This window comes from Ursus americanus, chromosome X (assembly GCF_024610735.1).
Source record: "Ursus americanus isolate L20-20 chromosome X, mUrsAme1.1.p, whole genome shotgun sequence".
NCBI classification, from domain to species: domain Eukaryota; kingdom Metazoa; phylum Chordata; class Mammalia; order Carnivora; family Ursidae; genus Ursus; species Ursus americanus.
The window spans coordinates 54,281,862-54,305,338 of record NC_142164.1 but is presented as its reverse complement, the minus strand read 5'-3'; the positions used below and the strand labels follow the sequence as shown (position 1 = coordinate 54,305,338).

The 23,477-nt window shown below is 37.9% G+C and overlaps 1 protein-coding gene across 2 annotated transcripts in view; it reads right to left on the bottom strand.

Moving 5' to 3' along the window:
• The window catches only part of CHM (CHM Rab escort protein), a 188,931-nt gene that overhangs the window by 37,665 nt on the left and 127,789 nt on the right, over positions 1–23,477 (bottom strand). For both annotated transcript variants that reach the window (XM_045774163.2, XM_045774172.2), the window contains 3 exons: positions 11,719–11,823; positions 11,064–11,127; positions 5,782–5,878 (listed from right to left, as the gene is read on the bottom strand). In XM_045774163.2, coding sequence (XP_045630119.2) covers positions 5,782–5,878; positions 11,064–11,127; positions 11,719–11,823 — 266 coding nt within the window. The remainder of the gene's footprint in view (positions 1–5,781; positions 5,879–11,063; positions 11,128–11,718; positions 11,824–23,477) is intronic.

The window sequence follows — 23,477 nt, the reverse complement described above, 5'->3', positions numbered from 1 at the left end:
ACAAAGCTATAGTAATCAAGAGAGTATGGTACTGGCATAAAAATAGACACATAAATCAATGGAACAGAATAGCAAACCCAGAAATAAACCCACAATTACATGGTGAATTAATCTTCAACAAAGCAGAGAATAATATCCAATGGGGAAAAGAGAGTCTCTTCAATAAATGGGGTCGGGAGAAGTGCACGGTGTAACATGCAAAATAATGAAACTGGACCACTTTCTTATACCATACACAAAATACATTCAAAATGGATTAAAGACCTAAATGTGAGACCTGAAACCATAAACATTCTAGAAGAGAACACAGGCAGTGACTTCTCTGACATTGGTGGTAGCAACATTTTTCAAGATACATCTCCTGAGGCAAGGGAAACAAAACCGAAAATGAACTATTGGGACTTCATCAAAATAAAAAGCTACTGCACAGTGAAGGCAACAATCAACAAAACTAAAAGGCAGCCTATGGAATGGGAGAAGATATTTGCAAATGACATATGTGATAAAGAGTTAGTATCCAAAATACGTAAAGAACTTATTAAACTCAATACCGCAAAAACAAATAATCCAGTCAAGAAACAGGCAGAAGCCATGAATATACTTTTCCAAAGAAGACAGAGATGGCCAACAGACACATGAAAAGATGCTCAACATCACAAAACCACAAGGAGATATCACCTCACACCTGTCAGAATGGCTAAAATCAACAACACAAGAAGCAACAAGGGTTGGCAAAGATGTGGAGAAAAAGGAACCCTCTTGAACTGTTGGTGGTAATGCATATTGGTGCAGCCACTGTAGAAAACAGTACGGTAGGTTCTTCAAAAAGTTAAAAGTAGAACTTCCATAGGACCCAGCAACTGCACTACTGGGTATTTGCCCAAAGAATACAAAAACACTAATTCAAAGGAATACATGCACCACAATGTTTATAGCACCATTATTTTCAATAGCTAAGATACAGAAGCAGCACAAGTGTCCATCAACCGATAAATAAAGAAGATGTGGTATATATGTATATACACAATGGAATATTATTTAGCTAGTATAAGAAATGAAATCATGACAACTTCATGACAATTTCAACAACATGGATGGAGTTAGAGACTATAATGCTAAGTAAAGTAAATCAGAGAAAGACAAATACCGTATGATTTCACACATATATGGAATTTACAAAACAGAACAGATGAGCAAAGGGAAACAAAGAGAGACAAAGTAAGAGACTGTTAACTAAAGAGAACAAACTGTTGGTTACCAGAAGGAAGGTGGGTGGGGGGGGGAATGGGTGAAATATGTGATGGGGATTAAGGAGTGCAGTTATTGCGATGAGCACTAGATGATGTATGGAATGGACGAATCACAATACTGTACACCTGAAACAAATACAACACTGTATGTTAACTATCTGGAATTAAAATAAAAAATAAGAAGAAAAGATGAATGATGTGATTTAGATCTTGTTTAATTTGTTGAGACTTCTTTTGTGACCTGGTATTTGATCTCTAGTGGAGAATGTTCCATGTACACTTGAAAAGAATATATATTCTGCTGTTTTAGGATGAAATGTTCTGAATATATCTGTTAAATCCACCTGGTCCAGTGTGTCATTCAAAGCCATTGTTTCCAGGTTGATTTTCTGTTTGGATGATCTGTCCATTGATGTAAGTAGGGTGTTTAAGTCCCCTACTATTATTGTATTACTATCGATTAGTTCCTTTATGTTTGTTATTAACTGTTTAATGTATTTGGGTGCTCCCATGTTGGGTTCATAAATACTTAAGAACTGTTACATCTTCTTGTTGGATTGTCTCCTTTATTATTATATAATGTCCTTGTCTCTTTTTACAGTCTAGTTTGTCTAAGTACTGCTACTCTGGCTTTCTTTTGACATCCCTTTGCCGGATAAATGTTTCTCCATCCCCTCATTTTTAATCTGCAGTTTCAGTAGAGACCATGGCAGGATCCTGGATTTCGACACCACCCCCCCCCCCCAGCAGTAATGAGACACTGGGGTAGTGTCATTGGAGGCCTAATGGAGAGTCAGGTCTCCCACCACTGCCTGAATAATGAAACCATACCCCCCCCATCGTGTCATGTGGGGAGCAGTAACAAGGCTCTCCTGTGCTCTTCCTAGCCAGGGTGGAAATCAGTGAGGCCTACTAGATAGCCTACACTATAATCACTCTGCAGTAATGAGGAAGTTCTCCAACCTCCAGGTGCCAGCAGAGGGTAAGTGGGGAACTGCCATGTCCCTGGCTAATAAGGTGGCACCCCTTTTCCCCACCAGAGCAGTGTCAGAGGAGGCCTGCTAAAACAGAATAAGACCCAAGTCCCATTACAGAATAATAAAAATGCCCATGTATCAATCCCAAACTACTCATTATACCAAGAAATAGGAAAACCTCAACTTGACTGAAAAAAGACAACTGACAGACGCCAACATGACACAGCTGTTGGAGTTAAGTAAGATTTAATGCAGCCATCATAAAAATGCATTAGTGAGCAATTATAAATCTGCTGGAAACAAATGAAACTATAGACCATCTCTGGAAAGAAAGAGAAAGCCTCAGCACATAGGAGATTTAAAGAACCACCAAATGGAAATTATTAAACTGGAAAATACGATAATTAAATTTTAAAAAAACCTTCAGTGGATGGGTTCAACAGAATGGAATGGACAAAGGGAAGAATCAGTGAACTTGAAAGTAGAACCATGGAAAGGATACAATATGAAATGAAAGAAAATAGCCTACATAAAAATGAACAGAAGCACACGTAATTTGGGCTATTCTTGCTCTTTGTACTAGCTTAGTATTGTTATTACTTTGGCTATATTCCTTTGTATAATCCATTGTCCCCAGCATGATGTATTCCTCCTAATAGGTATAGTATTTTTCAAAAGATTTTATTTATTTATTTATTTATTTGACAGCGAGAGAGAGAGAGAGAGAGCGCGCGCACAAGCAGGGGGAGCAGCAGGCAGAGGGAGAGGGAGCAGGCTCCCAGTAGGGAGCCAGACATGGGGCTTGGTCCTGAAGGCAGATGCTTAACTGACTGAGCTACCCAGGAACCCCTAATAAGTATTTCTGAAGAAAAAAAAATGAACAGAGCCTCAGAGACATGTGGAACTATATAGTGAAAGTTCTCATAGTCATGTCACATGCATCCCAGAAGAAGAGGAGAAAGAGGATAAGGCTGAAAAGTATTCAGAGAAAAAAAGGATGAACATTTCCTGAATTTGGCAAAAGACATAAACCTGCAAATTCAAGAGGCTGCATAAATGTCAAATAGAATAATTCCAAAGAAATCTATGCCAAGACACATCGTATTAAAATTTAAAAATTAAAGACTAAGAAAAATCTTGAAAGCAGCCTGGGGTGGGAGGAACACATTACCTACAGTGAAAAAGCAATTCAAATAACAGATTTCTTACCAGAAACCATGGAGGCCAGAAGGAAGTACACCTTATCATGGACTACTACTCCGTAATAAACAGGAATGTACTATTGATACATGCAACAAGTTGGGTGAACCTTAAGAAAATTATACTGAGGAAAAAAAACCTCAAAAGATTACCTATTGTTTTAAATAAAAAAAGAAAAAAATTTAAAAAGAAAAAAAGATTACCTAATATATGATTCATTCTATATGACATTGTCAAAATGACAAAATTACTGAGATAGAAAAGAGATTATGGCTGCCAGCGATTAGGTAGCTACTGTGGGGATGGAGGGATATAGCTATGGCTATGAAAGGGCAATACAAGGGATCCTTGTGGTGATGGTCACAAGAATCTACACATGTGATAAAATCACATATGCACATTATAACAATGTCATACTCCTGGTTTTGACATTGTACTATAATTTGGTAAAATATAACTACTGGAAGAAACTGGGTGAAGGGTACATGGGACTTCTCTGTACTATCTTTGCAAATACCTATGAATCTATAACTACAAAATAAAAAAGAACACCTATACACTTTGACCCAATAATTCCACTCAAAGAAGGTTTTAAAAAATAATGGAATTTCACAAATATTTGTTTACTAGGCTGGCTGTTTTTTACAGGACTATGAAGTAAAAATTTTCAAAACTCTTTAATCTCAACAGCATGGGATTAAATAAAAATAGTATACCCACAATCACTGAAAATATCATAGACATGCAAAAAGATTTTTGTTGTATTAAGTCTTTTTAAAAAGCAGATTATAAAACAATATATAAAACGGTATTGCATAATTATGGAAATATATATGTATACATATATAAAATCAAGATAAAGAAACACACACAAGTGTTTATGATCTATGGGTAGAAGGATTATAGTAATTTTACTTCTTTATATCTTTTGAACTGTCAATAGTGACAGTATTATTAGTAGTGAATGTATTATTAGACTGGACACACAAAATATTTCACACAGAAAAATAAAATAAATTTATAAAAAGAAATTTACAAAAATATTCACAAACATAAAATAAATGTAATTTAGAAAACCAAAGATGAGTGTAGTTTTATTTTATATCTAAGATACTAACACAGATAAAAAGACATGGAAAAAAAACAGTTAAGGTAATAGGGAAAAATAATGTAATTGTCATGGTAAAAATTTACTTAATTCACCAATCACTATAAAAGGTGGCAAACAATCAGTGAGCTACTTTTCAAACTGAAATTTAGGATTACAGCAATAAGGGACAAGTTCTCTTCACCCTCCCTGCTGGCAAACAAGCTCCCAATTCTGTTTAACTACATTTCTGACATCTTTTAATAAGTAGTAGTTCTACACTTGAAGACATAGTCATGTTTTCATTGACCATGCCAAACCAGATTAGTCTTCCGCTTCTCATAATTCATGTTAACAGTTTGAATAAAACTTAATATAAATTTACAGAATTTTTAAACATCTAGCTAATGACATTGTTGCTTCCCTCCTATGAATCTCTACAGTCCACTGTTTGTTGGTAACTCTCTTGTGGTACTTTCATATTTTGCCTCTTACGGCTACTTTTGTGTTTGTCTTATCTGTCCCACTAGATGGAGTCCTCTAAGGTCAGGCCTATGTCATACTCATCTTTACCTATCCCGAAATGTCTAGCAGAATATACTGCACACAGTTAATACTGTTTTGTTCTATTAGATGTGCGTAAGATTATGAACATTTCAAATCAGGCATGCCACCCTCTGCTTTTTTGTAATCCCTACAGTACACAGTTTAGGTCTAGGCATAATGATATCCAGTGTAACCTTACTGACTTCTACCTAGTGAAACACCTTTAAGAAATATGTTCTACAAGGCATGGTGTCTGACAGTGTTAGAGACAGAAATTCTGATACATACTGGTAAAAGAAAGTAGTACCTAACTTCAGACTCATAAAAACTAAGAGGATTTACATATGGCAGAAGTTCATAAACTGGATTAAGAATTCTAAGGAAAAGCAAAGAAGAAAACTAGCAGTAAAGAAAATGAATTTTGTGAAAGTATGTTTCTAATAAGCTTAAGTAAAATTACAGAAAGAACTGGAAAATCACAGAAATTCTTTCACTGGAGGGTTTATAAATTGTGCCTATGAAGATTTAGCCACAAAGATGATTAGAGGCAAGGGGAAGGTATAAAATGACTTACTATACGAACACAAAGTGTGTGAACAAATAGTGTGAATAGAAAAATATATGGCAAAACTATAAATAGAACCCAGACAACTTTATGAATGGCTGCCCCCATTTACTTCCTAAACAAACACACAAGACAACCAGATTCTACTGCGCTTACATGTGCCTTTCATGCATGTCATTGTTGAAGGACACAACTCAATGACCCGAACAGCAAAAGTTCCTGGTTCCTCTCCTGGTACTGTCAAAATGGAAATCTAAAAAGTGGAAACAAAATATTAGATGTAGCTGGTAGATCTCATTTTCATTCTTCTATCATTAGAGTGCAGTTAACTTTCAAATTGAGTGTCTTTTTTCAAACTCTACTGCTGTTTGAAAAAATTTAACTTACAAGCATTTAATTTAGAATAGAATTTGAAACTTGTAACACGAACATGTGTCCAAACATCGAATTTCTGCTTTATATACTTATATATCATATACATTGCATTCATGTAATTCATAGAAATAAATATTTCAGATTATCTTTAATGTTTAATTCTTCACTTATTTTCAAAGGATTCAATTATGACATTATTTCTTTTTTTTTTAATGTTTTTTTATTACATTATGTTAGTCACCCTACAGTACATCCCTGGTTTCTGATGCAAGGTTCGATGATTCATTAGTTGCGTATAACACCCAGTGCACCATGCAATATGTGCCCTCCTTACTACCCATCACCAGTCTATCCCATTCCCCCACCGCCCTCCCCTCTGAGGCCCTCAGTTTGTTTCTCATAGTCCACAGTCTCTCATGCTTCATTCCCCCTTCTGATTACCCCCCCTTTCTTTATCCCTTTCTTCCCCTACCGATTTTCCTAGTTCTTATGTTCCATAGATGAGAGAAATCATGTGACAATTGTCTTTCTCTGCTTGACTTATTTCACTTAGCATTATCTCATCCAGTGCCATCCATGTTGCAGCAAATGTTGAGAACTCGTTCTTTCTGATAGCTGAGTAATATTCCATTGTATATATGGACCACAGCTTCTTTATCCATTCGTCTGTTGAAGGGCATCTCGGTTCCTTCCACGATTTAGCTATTGTGGATAATGCTGCTATGAACATTGGGGTGCCTATGGCCCTTCTCTTCACTACGTCTGGATCTTTGGGGTAAATACCCAGTAGTGCAATGGCTGGGTCACAGGGTAGCTCAATTTTTAACTTTTTAAGGGACCTCCACACTGTTTTCCAGAGTGGCTGCACCAACCTGCATTCCCACCAACAATGTAGGAGGGATCCCCTTTCTCCACATCCTCTCCAGCAATTGCTGTTTCCTGCCTTGTTGATTTTTGCCATTCTAACTGGCGTAAGGTGGTATCTTAGTGTGGTTTTGATTTGGATTTCCCTGATGGCTAATGATTTTGAACATTTTTTCATGTGTCTGTCAGCCATATGACATTATTTCTGAATTATATACACTTTAGTATTTGAAAACAGATATTAAATCAATTTTGATTATTCATAATGGCTAAAAGCAGATACAGAGTACTAAAATTTAAAAATGTTAAAAACCCTAAAGATACTGAAATAAGCAAAGTATTTGGTCAACATACACCAAAGTACAGCTGAACATATACCAAAATGTTTCAAAATCAAAGTCTTCAAATTAATTTAAGGATTCCATTAATAAAATTAGAAACCCAGAATTTAAAGTGGAAAATTATTTTTAAGTAATGTTTATTGACATGCAGTATAGTGACATGCTATAGGCACTACTAATGTATTACATGGCTTTATACTTACAACTTTAAATGACCATCAGGTCAATGTTTCTCTATAAAACCAAAAGTTTCAATATGAATTCACAATAATCTTCAATCTGAGGAAACTATATCCTTTCATATATAAAATACTTGCCAAAAGGTAAAGTCCTATCTGTGAGCACTAAATGCCTAGATTTTGACTGGTGATGTCAAATTGACAGCCCACACAGGAAATCCCTACGAGTTCTCAAAACAGAAATTCTTCTGATAACCCTGACTGTTCTACTATCATATTCCTTGTAAGAACATTTTCAGGCTTAATATGTCTCAAAAACTGTGTTCTCCATACCCCTCTTAACTCCCTTTTGCTACTGGCTGTCCATGATACCAAATGTTGTCTTTTGAAGAGCGAGGAGCCACTAAAACATGTATCTAATGTTGTACAATAATTATCAAATGATTATGACTAAAAACATGTGCATAACTGGAAAGGTATCTTAGGGACTGCACCAACATGTAAGTTCAGGCATACCACATTTTACTGCACTTCACTTTACTGCACTTTGCAAATACTACATTTTTTTTTTTTTTATTGAGGGTTGGTGGCAACCTTGCACTGAACAAGCCTATTGGTTTTTTCCAACAGCATTTTGCTTACTTCATGTCTCTATGTCACAATTCTCACAATATTCAAACTTTTTCATTATTATATTTGTTATGGTGATCTGGGATCAGTGATCTTTGATGTTACTATTGTAATCGTTTAGGGGCTCCATGAACTGTGCCCATCTAGAACAGCATTCTGACTGTTCCACCAACCAATCATTCCCCAGTCTCTACCCTCTCCTCGGGCCTCCCTATTCCCTGAGACATAGTGCTACTGAAATTAGGCAAATTAATAACCCTATAATGGCCTCTAAGTGTTCAAATGAAAGGAAGAGTCACACATCTCTCATTCTATATCAAAAGCTAGAAATAACTAAGCTTTGAGAAAGGTACATTGAAAGCTGAGATAGGCCAAAAACTAGGCCTCTTGCGCCAAACAGTTAGCCAAGTTGTAAATACAGAGCAAAAGTTCTTGAAGGAAATTAAAAGTGCTACTACTCCAGTGAACATAAGAATGGTAAGAAAGGGAAACAGCCATATTGCTGATATGGAGAAAGTTTCAGTGGTCTGGATCAAACCAGCTAAAACATTCCCTAAGCCAAAGCCTAATCCAGAGCAAAGCCCTAACTCTTTTTAATTCTATGAAGGATGAGAGAGGTGAGAAAGTTACAGAAAAGTCTGAAGCTTAGCCAAGGTTGGCTCATGAGGTTTAAGGAAAGAAGCCATCTCCATAAAGAAGTGCAAGGTGAAATAGCAAATACTGATATAGAAGCTGCAACAAGTTATCCAGAAAATGTAGCTAAGATAATTCATAAAGGTTGTTACACTAAAGTACAAATTTTCCAGGTAGATCAAACAGTCTTCTATTGAAAGAAGATGTCATCTAGGACTTTCATAGCTAGAGAGAAGTCAGGACCTGGCTTCAAAGTTTCAAAGGACAGGCTGACTCTCTTGTTAAAGGCTAATGTAGCTGGTGACTTTAAGTTGAAGACAATGCTCAATTACCATTACAATAATCCTAGGTCCTTTAAGAATTATGAACCATGGACTCCAGGAAACAAACTGAGGGTTTGGGGGGGGGGATGGGCTAGCCCGCTGAAGGGTATTAAGGAGGGCACGTATCGCATGGAGCACTGGGTGTTATATGCAAACAATGAATCATGGAACACTACCTCAAAAACTAATGAAGTACTGTATGGTGACTAACATATCATAATAAAAAAAAATAATTATGTTAAATCTACTCTCCCTGTGCTCTGTAAATGACACAACAAAGCCTGGATGACATAGCCATCACTGCTGTGCAGCCAACTGACCATGAGAAAGGTCACTCTCCAACTCCTCACAGTTATTACTGTATACCCTTCCTTGAGCTTTGACTTATTAAGCACTCTTATACCCTCATTTTCAGGAGATGACCTCACTTTGTAATTTAAAGAGTAAATGGAGGGGTGCCAGGGTGGCTCAGTTGATTAAGTGTCTGCCCTTGGCTCGGGTCCTGATCCCACGGTCCTGGGATCAAGCCCTGAGTCAGGTTCCCTGCTCTCCCTCTCCCTCTGCCCCTCCCCTGCCTCTGCTCTCTCTCTCTCTCTCTCTCTCAAATAAATAAATCTTTAAAAAAAAAGAGTAAATGGATCCTATCAGATGGGAACTCCCAAACGTACGAACAGTCCTGCATTCATCCTCTTATTTCAAGGTGTCTTACATCTCATCTAAGGGCAATGCTTTTTACCTGTTCTCTGAATCCCATCCTCCCTAGCCTTCACCTGGACCTTGCTGCATTAATTGTCTTCCTTTTCCCCTGGGTATCTTCAACCTTTCCTTACCTCTCTACTAGCTCCACTGCATCAGCTGAAATATACACAAATCTTTTAAAGAAAAGCCCTCTTCACTTCTACATCTATCTTCAGGAATCACTTCCTCTTTCCTACTCTTCGCAGTTCAGCTTCTACAGAATTGTCTCTATTTTCTCTCTTCACTTTAATGCCTCCCTGTCATTCTTCAACACCCTCACAAAGCTTGTAGTTTACTGGAAGATACAGACAAGTTAACTGGCAACTATAGGACAGTGTGAGGACAGAGATGCTATCATGGTTAGCACTGTCTTCAGATCTCAGCACACTGGATGGCATGGAAAAGACACTCATTGTTTACTGAATGATTAAAGTACTTATGCTCATATGCATAGCAAACATTTGTTTTATGTATCAGAAAGCTTCTAACTTAAGGAATTTTTGGAACCTATTTTTAGCAGTACCATACAGAGAAAGTCTGAGAATCATACTAAGCAAGCTGATTTTATCAGTCACTGTGTAATATGATCAGGAGAAGGGGGCATACTTCTTGGAAATTTAAGAGTTCAGACTGAGGGGCACCTGGGTGGCTCAGTCATTAAGCGTCTGCCTTCGGCTCAGGTAATGATTCCAGGGTCCTGGGATCAAGCCCCGCATCAGGCTGCCGGCTCAGCGGGAAGCCTGCTTCTCCTGCTCCCGCTCCCCCAGCTTGTGTTCCCTCTCTCTCGCTGTCAAATAAATAAATAAAATCTTAAAAAAAAAAAAAGTTCAGACTGAGAAAAAACCACAGGCATAAAGACATTCCTATAGAATTGGTAGTGAGGAGATGGAAGAGGTACTGAAAGGACCAATGGTGATGAGGAAACATTAGAACCAGAAATGTGTGCTGGTACTCATTCACACCAGGACTAATGGTGAGCTTAACACCACTGTTCAGGGTTGGTTACCATAAAACCTTTTCCTCCAAGAGTTTTCAATGTATTCTCTGGAGATTCTCTTTTTCTTCCCAAAACAATATATTTTCAATTTCACAGACTAGCTATCAAAAACTAGGGTGTAGTCCAATTTCCACAGAATCAAAATATTGCATAAGATGTAATTATTTGTCCTGCTGGACAGAAATCTTTAAGAAACCAAGATTATTACAGAACTGACATTATGTATTTTTTTAAAAAACGCATTAAATACCTTAGCACATATGCCTTAATACATTTTATTTCACCAATATTAATTTATACATAATACCATGTAGATTAGGTTAGCAACATTTATTAGAAAGTACAGGACTAAAATTACCTGTTGATCTGAATCCGTTTTTAGTACAGATCTATCTGTAATCAGGACTGACCTGGAGATCTGCCTGTAATGCACAAAACAGTTAATCAGTGATTCAGATTCCACAGATAAGTTTCATTTATAGTTATATAACTACCAGAAGGCATATATCAAAGATTTAAGTCATAATAAAAGAGTTGCCTCAAGCCAAGTCAAGCTCTGCTTTAATCTTTTCTCGGCTCGCTGAAGGGAGGATATTGTGGGGGCGCCTGGGTGGCACAGGTAGTTAAGAGTCTGCCTTCGGCTCAGCTCATGATCTTGCATGGGGCTCCCTGCTCAGTGGGGAGTCTGCTTCTCCCTCTCCCTTTGCCCCTCCCCCCACTCATGCTTTCTCTCTCTCTCTCTCTCTCAAATAAATAAATGAAATCTTAAATTTAAAAAAAAGGAAAGGAGGATATGTGACCTGCAGATCAATCCCAGCTGACACAAAGGAGTCAAAATTAGACTGGACTCCCCTACAACCAGACTCAGTGGATATACTGCATATACCTCCGGTTTGGTACACATTTGCATCTAACTTGAAGAACACAGTTATACAGAAGTGTCAATATAATCACACAGATAAATTTTCTAATGTTTCACCTTCACTTGGACAGTGGGTGGAGGGGTGTCTTACCGGTATTGTACATGTGAGCATGTGTTCTCAGAAAAGTAACTGTCTTCCACAAGGAAATGCTTAGAGATTATTCTCTGACCAAACTGATCTATGATTGCTTTACATCTACAAAGAAGATAAACATAGCAAAAAAGTTCTCATTAATGATTACACAATTGAAAAAGAAACAGTTACAATTTTTAATCTGAAACCAATTTCTTGGAAGACAAAATTTAAAACAGTATACAATTTCACATTTTGACATAAAACTGCCACTAAATTACAGAATATATATTCTTGTTGCTACTTTGAAACCTTTAAACTATAAGCATAGGATACAATTTAAATTTATTTTGAATACCATTAATAAGAATGTTAGTGTAAGTATTACAGTATAAGCATAAGCTTTCTAATGTTTAAGAATATAGAAGCTTTTCTTCTGTTTAGAAAACAGGCTTTTTTCCCCTTAACAGATCTAAGAAAAGGAGTGAAAAGTTGATTAAACATCTTGTTATATCATTCACAGTCTGTAAAAGTCACTAAAGCCTTTTTACTTTTGTTAAGTGTTGCTTTCTCTTTTGTTCAAGAATAGCCATCTGGTCACACATGTGATAATGTTTTAAACAAAAAAAAAGAGGGATAAAGCTTCTTTTAATATGTTTCTACTTTACTTCAAAGGATGACCACAAAAAGACTTCTTTCAAGCGCTATTTCTAAATAAGGAAAACACTTATACATGGACATTATCAGGTCTCTGTCATGTGATATGTGTTGGGACAATGAATCATATAGAACCCTCCATTGACCTTCTTTCAATGTGTCTAGATAAAAGGATGAAAATTAGAATCCATCTCCTTGCAGTGCCACAAGTTATAAATGTACTTTATAGGGCTCATTATCCAAACTAATGGACTAAGGGCAACATCCTTGAAATGGACTTACCAGTACTGACAAAGCCAGTATGCAATATTTCAGGAATGATATGCAAATGGCTGCATGTTTGCCATATCTTTTTAGAATGAAAATATCACAATTTACTTTTGTCACAGCTTCTCCTTTTGGGATCAGAATTATTTTATTAGAAATACATCTGTATGTTATTCCTCATAAAATGCAAGCAAATAATTTCAAACTTATACCATATTTTAAATATACTGATATAAATTAAAATATGTTACATCACTCTAAAAATAAGCCGAATCAGAGACATTTACCAGGCATAAAGGCATTAAAAATAAAATGATGAACACCCAACACCAACAGTAAGAAGAATTTAATGTGTATTTCTTAAAGGCAGACTATGATATGTTTATTCTTGAATAAATGATATGCCACTGTTGTCAGGACAGACTGTGATATCCCATGTTAGATATATATAATATATATTTTAACCAATTAGCCACATATTAATACATGTTATATTATTATTTATGTGATTTTTTCCTATCTCACCTCCAATTCCTTTCTCTTCCCCAGTTATGTTTCTATGCATATGTCCTCACATTTCATTAAACTAGAGTTTTGGCCTTATAAAATACTTAATAGATACAAGATATTTATACCTAGATACAGTATTTTCCAAAATAATTACTTAAAAACTGAAAAGGTAAGTTACTTACTCAGTATCCTGTTTTAATACATTCACATACAATTTAAAACACAAGGTACTTTAGGCAATGGAGGAGAGAAATCTGCTGATCCATCATTAAACATTGATCCCTACTTGTCTTGGAAGCACTGACAAGCCTTTTTCTTACCTTTAAGTCAGAAACTATAGAAGTCAAGAGGGAATAAACTGGGCGGAAAAAAAGAGGGTGTTATAATCTATACCTTAATAGGGATTTGGGTTATTCAGATTTATCATTTATCAAAAACTCAGCTACTGAGTACTTAAGATTTGGGCACTTCACTGTATGTAAATTTTACATCAAAAGAAAAGGCTATAAATAAATATTAAACTCTTAATGATAGGCATGCCAAGGCACTTAGGGGAAATTGTACTAATCTCTGGAATTTACCGTGAAATTCTTTAAAAAAGTGAACAGATGGCTAGAGGAATAAATATTTTGGTAGATATATGATTAAGCAAGTAATATATTAAGATGTTTATTGTAGAATCTAGGTTGTGGATACACAAATATTCATCCTGAAATTCTCTCAACACTGGTGTAGATTTGAAAATTTTCATCATAAAATGTTGGAATAAAATTGGTGGGGATGGAGGAGTGGTGTTAGCATAAATCTTAGACTGTAGTCTAAGTCTTTGCAAAAGATTCCCATTTAAATAAATCACACTATTAAAGCTGGCCCTCAAGCTAGTGGAGACCTTCTTGTTTTATAGGCTTCCAAACACTAACAGGGCTGCTTCAGTGGTAGCTATATCCTTGGTGACAGGGAGAAACTGGTTTCAGAAGCCATGGTATTAGAAAGAACTACTGGTACCACTCAAAAGGAAGGTAAGGGCGCATGAGGATTAGGGAGTTCAACTATGCAAGGTCAATATACCAATAAATGCGTCTACTTATGCTGAAGCTTCCAGATGAAATAGTGATTCTCAGAGGAGGCGGCGGAGGAGGAAGAGGAAGCAAATCAGAATCACACCTGGGGGACTTTTTCAAATTATAAGTACCCCTGGAGATTCTGATAAACTCCCAAATCCCGGGGAAGAATCACTGTCGAGCATGCCACTGCACCGTTGTAGTTTTAGGCTGTGCTAGGTAGAGAAAAGTCAAGAGCTACTGCTACCAAAAAAAAAAAAAAAAAAGTGACTTCTGCAGAAATTGATGTGATGGTCACATATGCCCAATCTGGTAGATGATGGTAACACAACTCACCTGATAGTCTCACTCTGAAGTACTAAAGCTCTAGGCCTGAGCAAGGCTGTACAAACCGAAGCATGTATTAAGTAAGGAATAAGATTTGTTTTCCCCCCGATACTTGACTTACTGTCATATATTAGGCCTAATTAGGAGAACAATGAAGAAAGGAATATTAATTTGGGACCTAGACTTAGACTTCATATTATAAAGATTAATATAAAAAATTAGATGACACTTAAGTGATGGTAAACAGTAAAATGAAATAGTACTGCCAGAGACATTAAAACACCCTTTCACATAAACCTGAGGAAGCCATGAAAGATTAATAGCATTCTGGATTTAGTCGAGGGCCTTGCTGAGCCTCATAAATAGTAAACTGAGGAGGAACATGATAGAGTTCTCAATACACAGAAACAAGGACCAGGCTGATCCTAAGAATCACTGAGGCCAGACAGAACATTTCTAGAGCTGAGTTTTCTAAATCCAAAATCACAACAGTTATTCAATTCTTGGTTCAATGACATGAGGACATATACAGCAAAATGATAAGAAAGAAAATGCTCAGCAAGATGAAAACTCTTTATCTGGAATTTGGTCCAGAAGAGAAATATAACATAACAGGTATCCAATCACTACGATTTTCAGAATATCCCAACTAACTGTATGATAAGAAATGCAGAAATCACATGAAATAATTAAAGAAAAAACACATTAAGAAAATTAGAAGATCCCCAATCACTGAAGGAAACAAAATAATTCTATTCACTACACCTTTCCATGCTTTCTAAAACACATTAGTTCAAATATGACCTCTTCAATAAAACCATTCCAAAATGCTGATCATTTATTTTTCTTGGATAAAAATCTACTCCAATAGTTTCAAATACCATTAACAGACAGATAACTCCAAATCCATGGTTCTGTGTTCTGACCAATCCCAAGCTTTGTATCCATATTTTTAACTGTGTCTTATCTATTTCTTTCTGGATAGATTCCAAACCCTTTTCAAACCTAGCACACCCCTGGGGCACCTGGGTGGCTCAGATGGTTAAGTGTCTGCCTTCAGCTCAGGTCATGATCTCTGGATCCTGGGATTGAGCCCCACATCAAGCCCCACACCGGGCTCCCTGCTCCCTCTGCCTCTGCCTCTCCCCCTGCTCATGCTCTCTCTGTATCTCTTTGTCTCAAATGAATAAATAACATCTTTTTAAAAAATAAGTAAACCTAGCATACCCCAAACTGAGTTCATCATGACTCCTCACCTGTTTCCCCCCTTGGAATACCTATCTCATGTAATGACATGACCAGTAGTTAGCTTCCCTAGCTCAGAAACTTTCTTTCCATATCTAATATGCTACTCAATTTTGATTCTACCTTATAAAGATTTCTTGAAACTAGCTTCTTCTCTTCATCTCTACTATATTGCCTTAGATTTGTGTTTAGTCTAATAAGGTAATGGACTGCTAGCAAGTCAGTAGCTCATTTGTTTCATTTGTTGATGTAAATGACGGCATAACCATCATGTGCCAAGCACTCCTAAGATAAAGAATAAAAATATCTTATCCTTGGGGCGCCTGGGTGGCTCAGTCGTTACGTTTCTGCCTTTGGCTCAGGGCGTGATCCCAGGGTCTGGGGATCGAGCCCCGCACTGGGCTCCCTGCTCCACTGGGAGCCTGCTTCTTCCTCTCCCACTCCCCCTGCTTGTGTTCCCTCTCTCGCTGGCTGTCTCTCTGTCAAACAAATAAGTCAAATCTTAAAAAAATTTATCTTATCCTTAAGGAGCCCCCAATATAATGAAGATTCAGACATAGGCACTGTAAGATAATACCCAAGTCCAGGGATAAGAAATGAGGACAGGACATATGAGAGTACTAAGGGAAGGTATCTAACTAAGCTTAGAGGGGAAAGGTAGAGCATCAGGGAATGCTCCTCAGAGAAAGTGATAACATTAGCTGCTTTTAAAGGATAAAAACTAGTTAAGCAAGCAAATAAGAACATTTCAGGTAGAAGGGCAGAATTTGCAGGGGTACAGAGGCAAATAAGAAAAGCACAGGGAACCACATACGGTTCAGTGTTAAATGACAATAAAATGGAAGCAGGGAGGGAAGAGAGATGAGCTTAGAAAGGCAGGCAGAGGCCAGATCCCAGAGCCTCACATGTCATGTAAAAGGGTCTTACACTTCATTCGGAAGTGATATAAAGCCACAGAAGCTTTTTACACAGGGAGGGACAGAGTTAGATATGCATAGCAAAAAGATCTCAATGTGTACTTATTATTTTTTCTTTAATGTCCCCCAGTAGACTCTAAACTCCATGCAAACAAACACCACGATATCCTGTTCTCGGCTATACTTCTAGTGCATGGGACACAGGAAATAACTAATACTTGTTGCATGGATGGCTGAATGGATGGATAGACAATGGAAATATTCGGTGCATGTGAACAGTGTGTAGACAAAACCAAAGATTCAGAATCTCTGATTTAGGAGAAAAAAGAATCTCTTATCATCAAAGTGTTTCTTCCAAATCACTGCCAGAATTAATAACTTAAAGTAGCAAATCTAATCTTGTTATACACCCACTTAAAACCACCATTGATCACAGTCCAAAGTCCTTAGCTTGGGCACAGAAGGATCTTCAGGATATATCTCCTCCATGGGATTCCAAAGTATCTCATTACATTAACAACTGCAACTAGCTAACATGTACTGAGCTCTGTTACACATGGTTCTACCTGCTTTATCTGTTAATAATCATAATCACCAAATAAGGTAGTTACTGTCATGCCCCACTTTATACAGAAACTAGAGCACATGGAGGTTAAACAACTTTTAAAGCCCATTCAGTTAGTAAGTGGGGAAGCCAGGAAATAGACCCAGGTCTATCTGACCTTACAGACTGCACTGTTTATTGCTCTCTTTGTACATGAAGGCAAGGTCTGTTTTATTCATCTCGTTATTCCCATAGCAACTAGCATGGAGCATAGAGGTTAAATGTATAGAATATTATCACTACCATTTTGCAAATGAGACATGCTAAAATCAGAAATTCAGCAATTTTCCTACAATGACTAATGGTAGGATCAGTCACCCCACATGCGCTAACATACTATTCATTACTAACTTCCAAGTATCTGGAAAAGGTATAGTTACTCCCGGTATCAGAAAAAAGATCTCTCCAAGAAATAGTCACAGCAGGAATTCTAGTAAGTGAGACAGCTGAAGTAAAAAAGAACAGTAGCTGAAGTGATTCGATTCAGACTACTGGTTACAGACACATCTAGTCCAAGGTCATCCATACCCTACCCAGTATCAAATACTATACTGCTAAATGGCCAAATCTACTTTATAGGAGTTTTACCTAGTCAGCACAGCTGCAAAGAAAAGGAAAGCTGCTCAACAAGAGCACTTAGTATTTCTAGAAACAGTCAAAAGAGTGGTTCAGTATTAGAATTTAGTGACAGGGTATATAAAAGAATTGCTGATATCTACGTCCTCTGAAAACTGAAAAGCAGAGCCAATGGATAATATAGCAAAGAGAGCACAGTCAATGTGGCTCTCAGGAAAAGCAAACTAAACAAAAATGAAAAATAAGACCTATCTGAAAATAAGTATGGTTAATAGTCTATATTTCTTCTTTCAAAGTTTGTACAATACTTTGATGTGTAATCACCATACTGAATTCAATGCTATGATCATTTATGCTTCTATGGCTTTACTCAATGGATGGTGAAAAGAAAGCACCAAAAGATCAGTTTTTTAAGATTCATTCATTCATTTAACACATAGCTACTGAGTATAATGGGTGATACAAACCTGCTATGCCTCCGGACATACAGTCATGAGATCGGGCCTTTTCTTACATAGAACTTACAATCATACAAGAGGACCTGGCTTAGGGGGCCAGGGAAGGGTTCTGATCTAGTCTGTGGAATCAGGAAATAAACTTAGACCTCAGAACTCAAGCATGAGTAGTTCTTAGCTACACCCAAGGGAATGCCAAGTGTTCCACACAGAAAAACAGGAAAAGAGAAGCAATCTAAGACCATAAGGAGACAAATGCAAGTCTTTGCTGATTTCTTTATGAATACTCTAATTACACTTAGAATAAACACTTGTTTAAGTCAACCTGGATTCCTTAAAAAGAAATGTATGCTGGATATGTCTAAATATAAGTTCAAGATTTTTCCCTCAAAAAATTATCCCTCACTTTATATTCGAGTCCTGACAAAATAACTCCTATTGATGTGGGAAACTAAGGCAAAAGAAATGTAGCTTAAATTAAAATCTCCTTACAGCTTGCAGCCCACTGATAGGTACCTGAAGCATGCAGAGCATGACCTTCCTCAATGAACTGGTGGCTGCCTTAGTGCCTTAAAGTTTAAAAGTAACTTTATCTTGGCAGCAGCTGGCCCCTCAAGGTCCTGATAGCCTTACTTCCAGATTCCTTGGAGACTTGTGCTATCCCTAATCCCCACTAATAAAAAAATATACAGTCATTCCTCACAATCTCAGTATAGCTCTTTCTGCCCACAGGTCTTGTCTCATAAATAGGGAAGGGGTTAAGGTATAGGCAGTAGAGAAAGGAGGCCCCTGACTCCCCGGACTAGACTCTGAAACTGTTCCTGGCAGGTGGAGACGCTGCGACTGAGCTGAACAAGAGATAAGGTAACAAACCAAGATGGCGTAAGAATCTCAAAGAAACAAGCTTCCCAGCCAGTTCTCAATAAAAGACTGCCACTAAAAGCCTCAGCGGCAACCCATTCAGGTCCCCTCTCACTCTAGAGAGTTTTCTTTCCTTTCTGCTCTCACCTTCACTTTTTTTTTAAAGATTTTATTTATTTATTTATTTAACACAGAATGAGAGGAGAGATCACAAGCAGGGGGAGTGGCAGAGGCAGAGGGAGAAGCAGGCTCCCGGCTGAGCAGGGAGCCCGATGTGGGGCTTGATCCCAGGACCCTGGGATCATGACCTGAACTGAAGGCAGACCCTTAACTGGCTGAGCCACCCAGGCGCCCCTGCTCTCACCTTCACTTAATAAACTTTCACTTCATTTCACCCGTTTGCATCCTAGAGATTCATTCTTCAACTCTGTGAGACAAGAACCCTGTAATCCTGCACTATTACTGGTAGCTCTGTTTAAGTATTTGACTTTGAACATGAAAGTAGTGTTTGGGAAAGATAAATTAGCCCCAGTCAACTTTAATCAATGTTAGCTTTAGATATGTATAGAGACTATTTGACTTGACAGAATGGGATTTTTATTAAAAAGGCAAAAAATTATAAATTTGGTAATTATTAGTGAAGGTATGAATTTACAATTTTTTAAGTATTGGTGGTCTCTTAAATAAAACTTTTAAAGATCACTTAAGCAATACACTATCGTGAGAAACTGGAGATATCATGAATACTATGAATGCAGGTCAAATTTAAAAATTATTCTACTCTTAAGGAAGTAAATAATTATGGCTTGGAATAAATGTTCAAGTAAGAGAATCACAAGTGGAATCCTAAATGGCTGTATCTTAAACAACCAAGATGGACAATAGAAAAATATTCATTGGAAAACTGGAGGTCTATAAAATAATAATATGATAGTCTAAGTAGACATTTTGCTATTTCATTTATATCCACAGAAGTTTTTTTTGATGTCTTACTGGGACTGAAGATTACCTAGTATTTAAGAATGGTCTACATTTAAGCTTACAAATCACGTTAGGATAATTTATAAACATTAAGCAAAAACTAAGTACTTTTATTAATATAGTCAAAGCACGTTATATATGGAGGAAACTCAATGATTACTGGACAGTCCATCTAACTCATCTTACAGATAAAGGAACTGGCCCAGAGAAAAGTGACTTGCTCACTGTCATTCACGGCAGTGATGGAGTTCCAGGTCTTCTCTTATTCGGCTACCTGACCATGCATGCCTTAGGAGTTATTGGGCAATAATTGTTATGTTTGAGGTCTTTCCATGAAGACATAAAAGAAAATGTTAAGTAAATAGCAGTATGCCTGCTATTTAAAATTCAGGAGAAGAGCCTGATTGCTACTCAGAAGAAGGAACCTAGTATCTCTCCCCCTTCGAACATAACTAGATAACTATCAAATCATTTTGAATGTGCAAGAAATTGACTTGAGGACTGACAGAACAAACTCCACAACTACAAGGAGAGAAGAGGCCACATCCAGGAAGGTAGGAAGTGCAGAGACGTGGTTTGGGGAAAGAAACAGATCACGGGTGCTGTGGAGGGGAGGGAGCCCTGGTTGCACAGAAAGGTGAGAGAAAGAAAGGAGCACACAGGGAAACTCACAAGGAGCACAATTCCCCAAAGCCACTGGATGGAAAAATGAGAGGGGCTGATTTTTGTGAGTTTTTGCAACCAGCTGGGCTCAAAGACAGCGGTTTTAGAGGACTTCTGGATTGGCTGTGATAGAGCCCTGACGGCACAGCCCTACTCCTGGAGAGATGACAGGTAAACAACCTGAGCGCAGACAGCTCATCTGAGGATCACCTAAGGCCCAAGGGGAGAAACTATTCTCTCTTCTTGGACCACCTGTGTGAGAGATGGCATTCACAGGGACACCTCTCCTCCTCTCCCGGTGTGTGGGAGGGTGTTTGAAGAGCTGGCAGTCACCATTTCCCTCCACCACCATCCAGCATAGGCAGAGACACCTCGTGAGGGCTTCTTGCTCCCAAATGGCTGTTTGGCCTACTTGCTCCAAATCCCATTCCTCTGCACTCTGTGCAACTGCCCTTCTCAGTCAAACCTGCAGGGCCCCCAAGACTGCGACATCCTCCTCCAGAAGACCAGAACAGGCTCCTACCATGGCATTTCCCTGAAGTTTGGAGTTTTAAAAGTCTGCATGCTTAATGTCCACAATAGCCAAAATATGAAAAGAACCCAGATGTCCACTGACAGATGAACAGAAAAAGAACAGGTGGTATATACAGTGGAATATGACTCAGCCATCAAAAAGAATGAAATCTTGCCATTTGCAACGATGTCGATAGAACTAGAGGGTATTATGCTAAGTGAAATAAGTCAGAGAAAGACAAATAATCCTATGATTTCACTCATATGTGGAACTTAAGAAATAAAACAGATGAACATGGGAAGAAAAAATAAAATAAGATGAAATCAGACAGGGAGACAAACCAAACCATAAGAGACTCTTAACTCCAGGAAACAAACTGAGGGTTGCTGGAGGTGAGGTGGGTTGGGGGGGTGGGGTAACTGGGTGATGAGCATTAAGGAGGGCACTTGACGTCATGAAAACTGGGTGTTAATGCAACTGATGAATCACTAAACTCTACCTCTGAAACTAATACACCATATGTTAATTAATTGATTTTAAAAATAAATAAAGAAATAAAAGTAAAATAAAACAAAATGAAATAAAATAAAAGTCTACATACTTGGCTGGGATTGGGCCCAAAGTGCACTGCATTGCTCCAGGCAAGCAAGCAACCCAGAGACAGTGTGAAAACAGTGATCTGAAAAATCCTTGGGACACATGAGGGGAGATTATTTGCTCTTCTGAAAGTGGTTCCCTGAGAGCAATAAGCACTGAGATCCCTCTCTGGGGATAAAGGAGCTGGCTGGCACCATTTCCTTCCCCAGCCTCTCAGCATAAACAAGCTTCAATAAACAGCACAGTGCCAACACTATCTGACTAACCTGTTTATACCAAGTCCCACCCCCTTGCACTCTGCTGGTACCACTTTCTCAGGCAAGTGTCCCTAAGTCCCAACACAGTAGGCCCCTTCCCCCAGAAGACCAGCAGAAAATCTTGCAAACACCATACTTCACAGAGAGTTCTACAAGGCTTCAGTTCTAGTAGAAGTAGCATCAGGTTTCATTTAACAAGCAGACCAGAGCACACCTAGTTAAAACTCGCCATACTCTGCCCAAAGACCAAACAATCCCCACTGCAGGCAAGGAGAGCCTGTGCACATGACTGGCCTGAAGGACAGAGCAGCCGAAACACAGCAGCAGAGTGAAACCCAGCAGACACTAGAGATACTCCCTGAAGCACCAGGTCCTGGACACTATATGACCTCTTCTTCATAAAGCCATTACTCTCAGGAGTGGGACACAAAATGGGCTTTTCTAACACAAGAAGACAGAGAATTAGACAAAAATGCCAATATGGAGGAATTCATCCCAAATGAAACAACAAGAAGAGGTCACAGCAAGAGATCTATTTGAAACACATAAAGTAATATGCCTGCATGGAGAATTTAAAGCAACAATCATGAGGATACTGACTGGACTTGAGAAAAGAATGGAGACTTCAGGGAGGCCCTTACCACAAAGATAAAAGACAACTGCTTAGAATGAAAAATGCAAATAACTGAGATTGTAAACCACAAGGATGGAAGAAGCACAGGAATGAAAAAGTGATAATGGAAGACAGAATAATGGAAAATAAACAGAACAAAAGAAAGAAAAAAGAATTATGGATCATGAGAATAGACTAAGGGAACTCAGTGGCTCCATTAAACATAATACATTTGTAGCACAGGAGTCCCAGAAGAGAAGAGTGAGCAAAGGGGACAGAAGGAAATAATATCTGAAAACTTGCCTAATCTGAGGAAGGAAACAGACATCCAGATCCAGGAGACAGAGAGCACTCCCACCAAAATCAACAAAATCAGGCCAACACCAAGATATGTTAGAGTAAAATTTGCAAAATATGATGATAAAGAAAAAGTCCTAAAAGCAGCAAGACGAAAAAAGTCCCTAACAAACAAAGGAAGACCCACAAGGCTAGCTGTATCTCTCCACAGAAACGTGACATGCCAGAAGGGAGGGACATGATAAATTAAAAGTGTGGAATGGGAAAAATCTCAGCCAAGAATACTCTTATCTGGCAAGGCTATCATTGAGAATAGAAGTAGAGATAAAGAATTTCTCAAACAAAAAATAACGGAATTCATGACCACTAAACAAG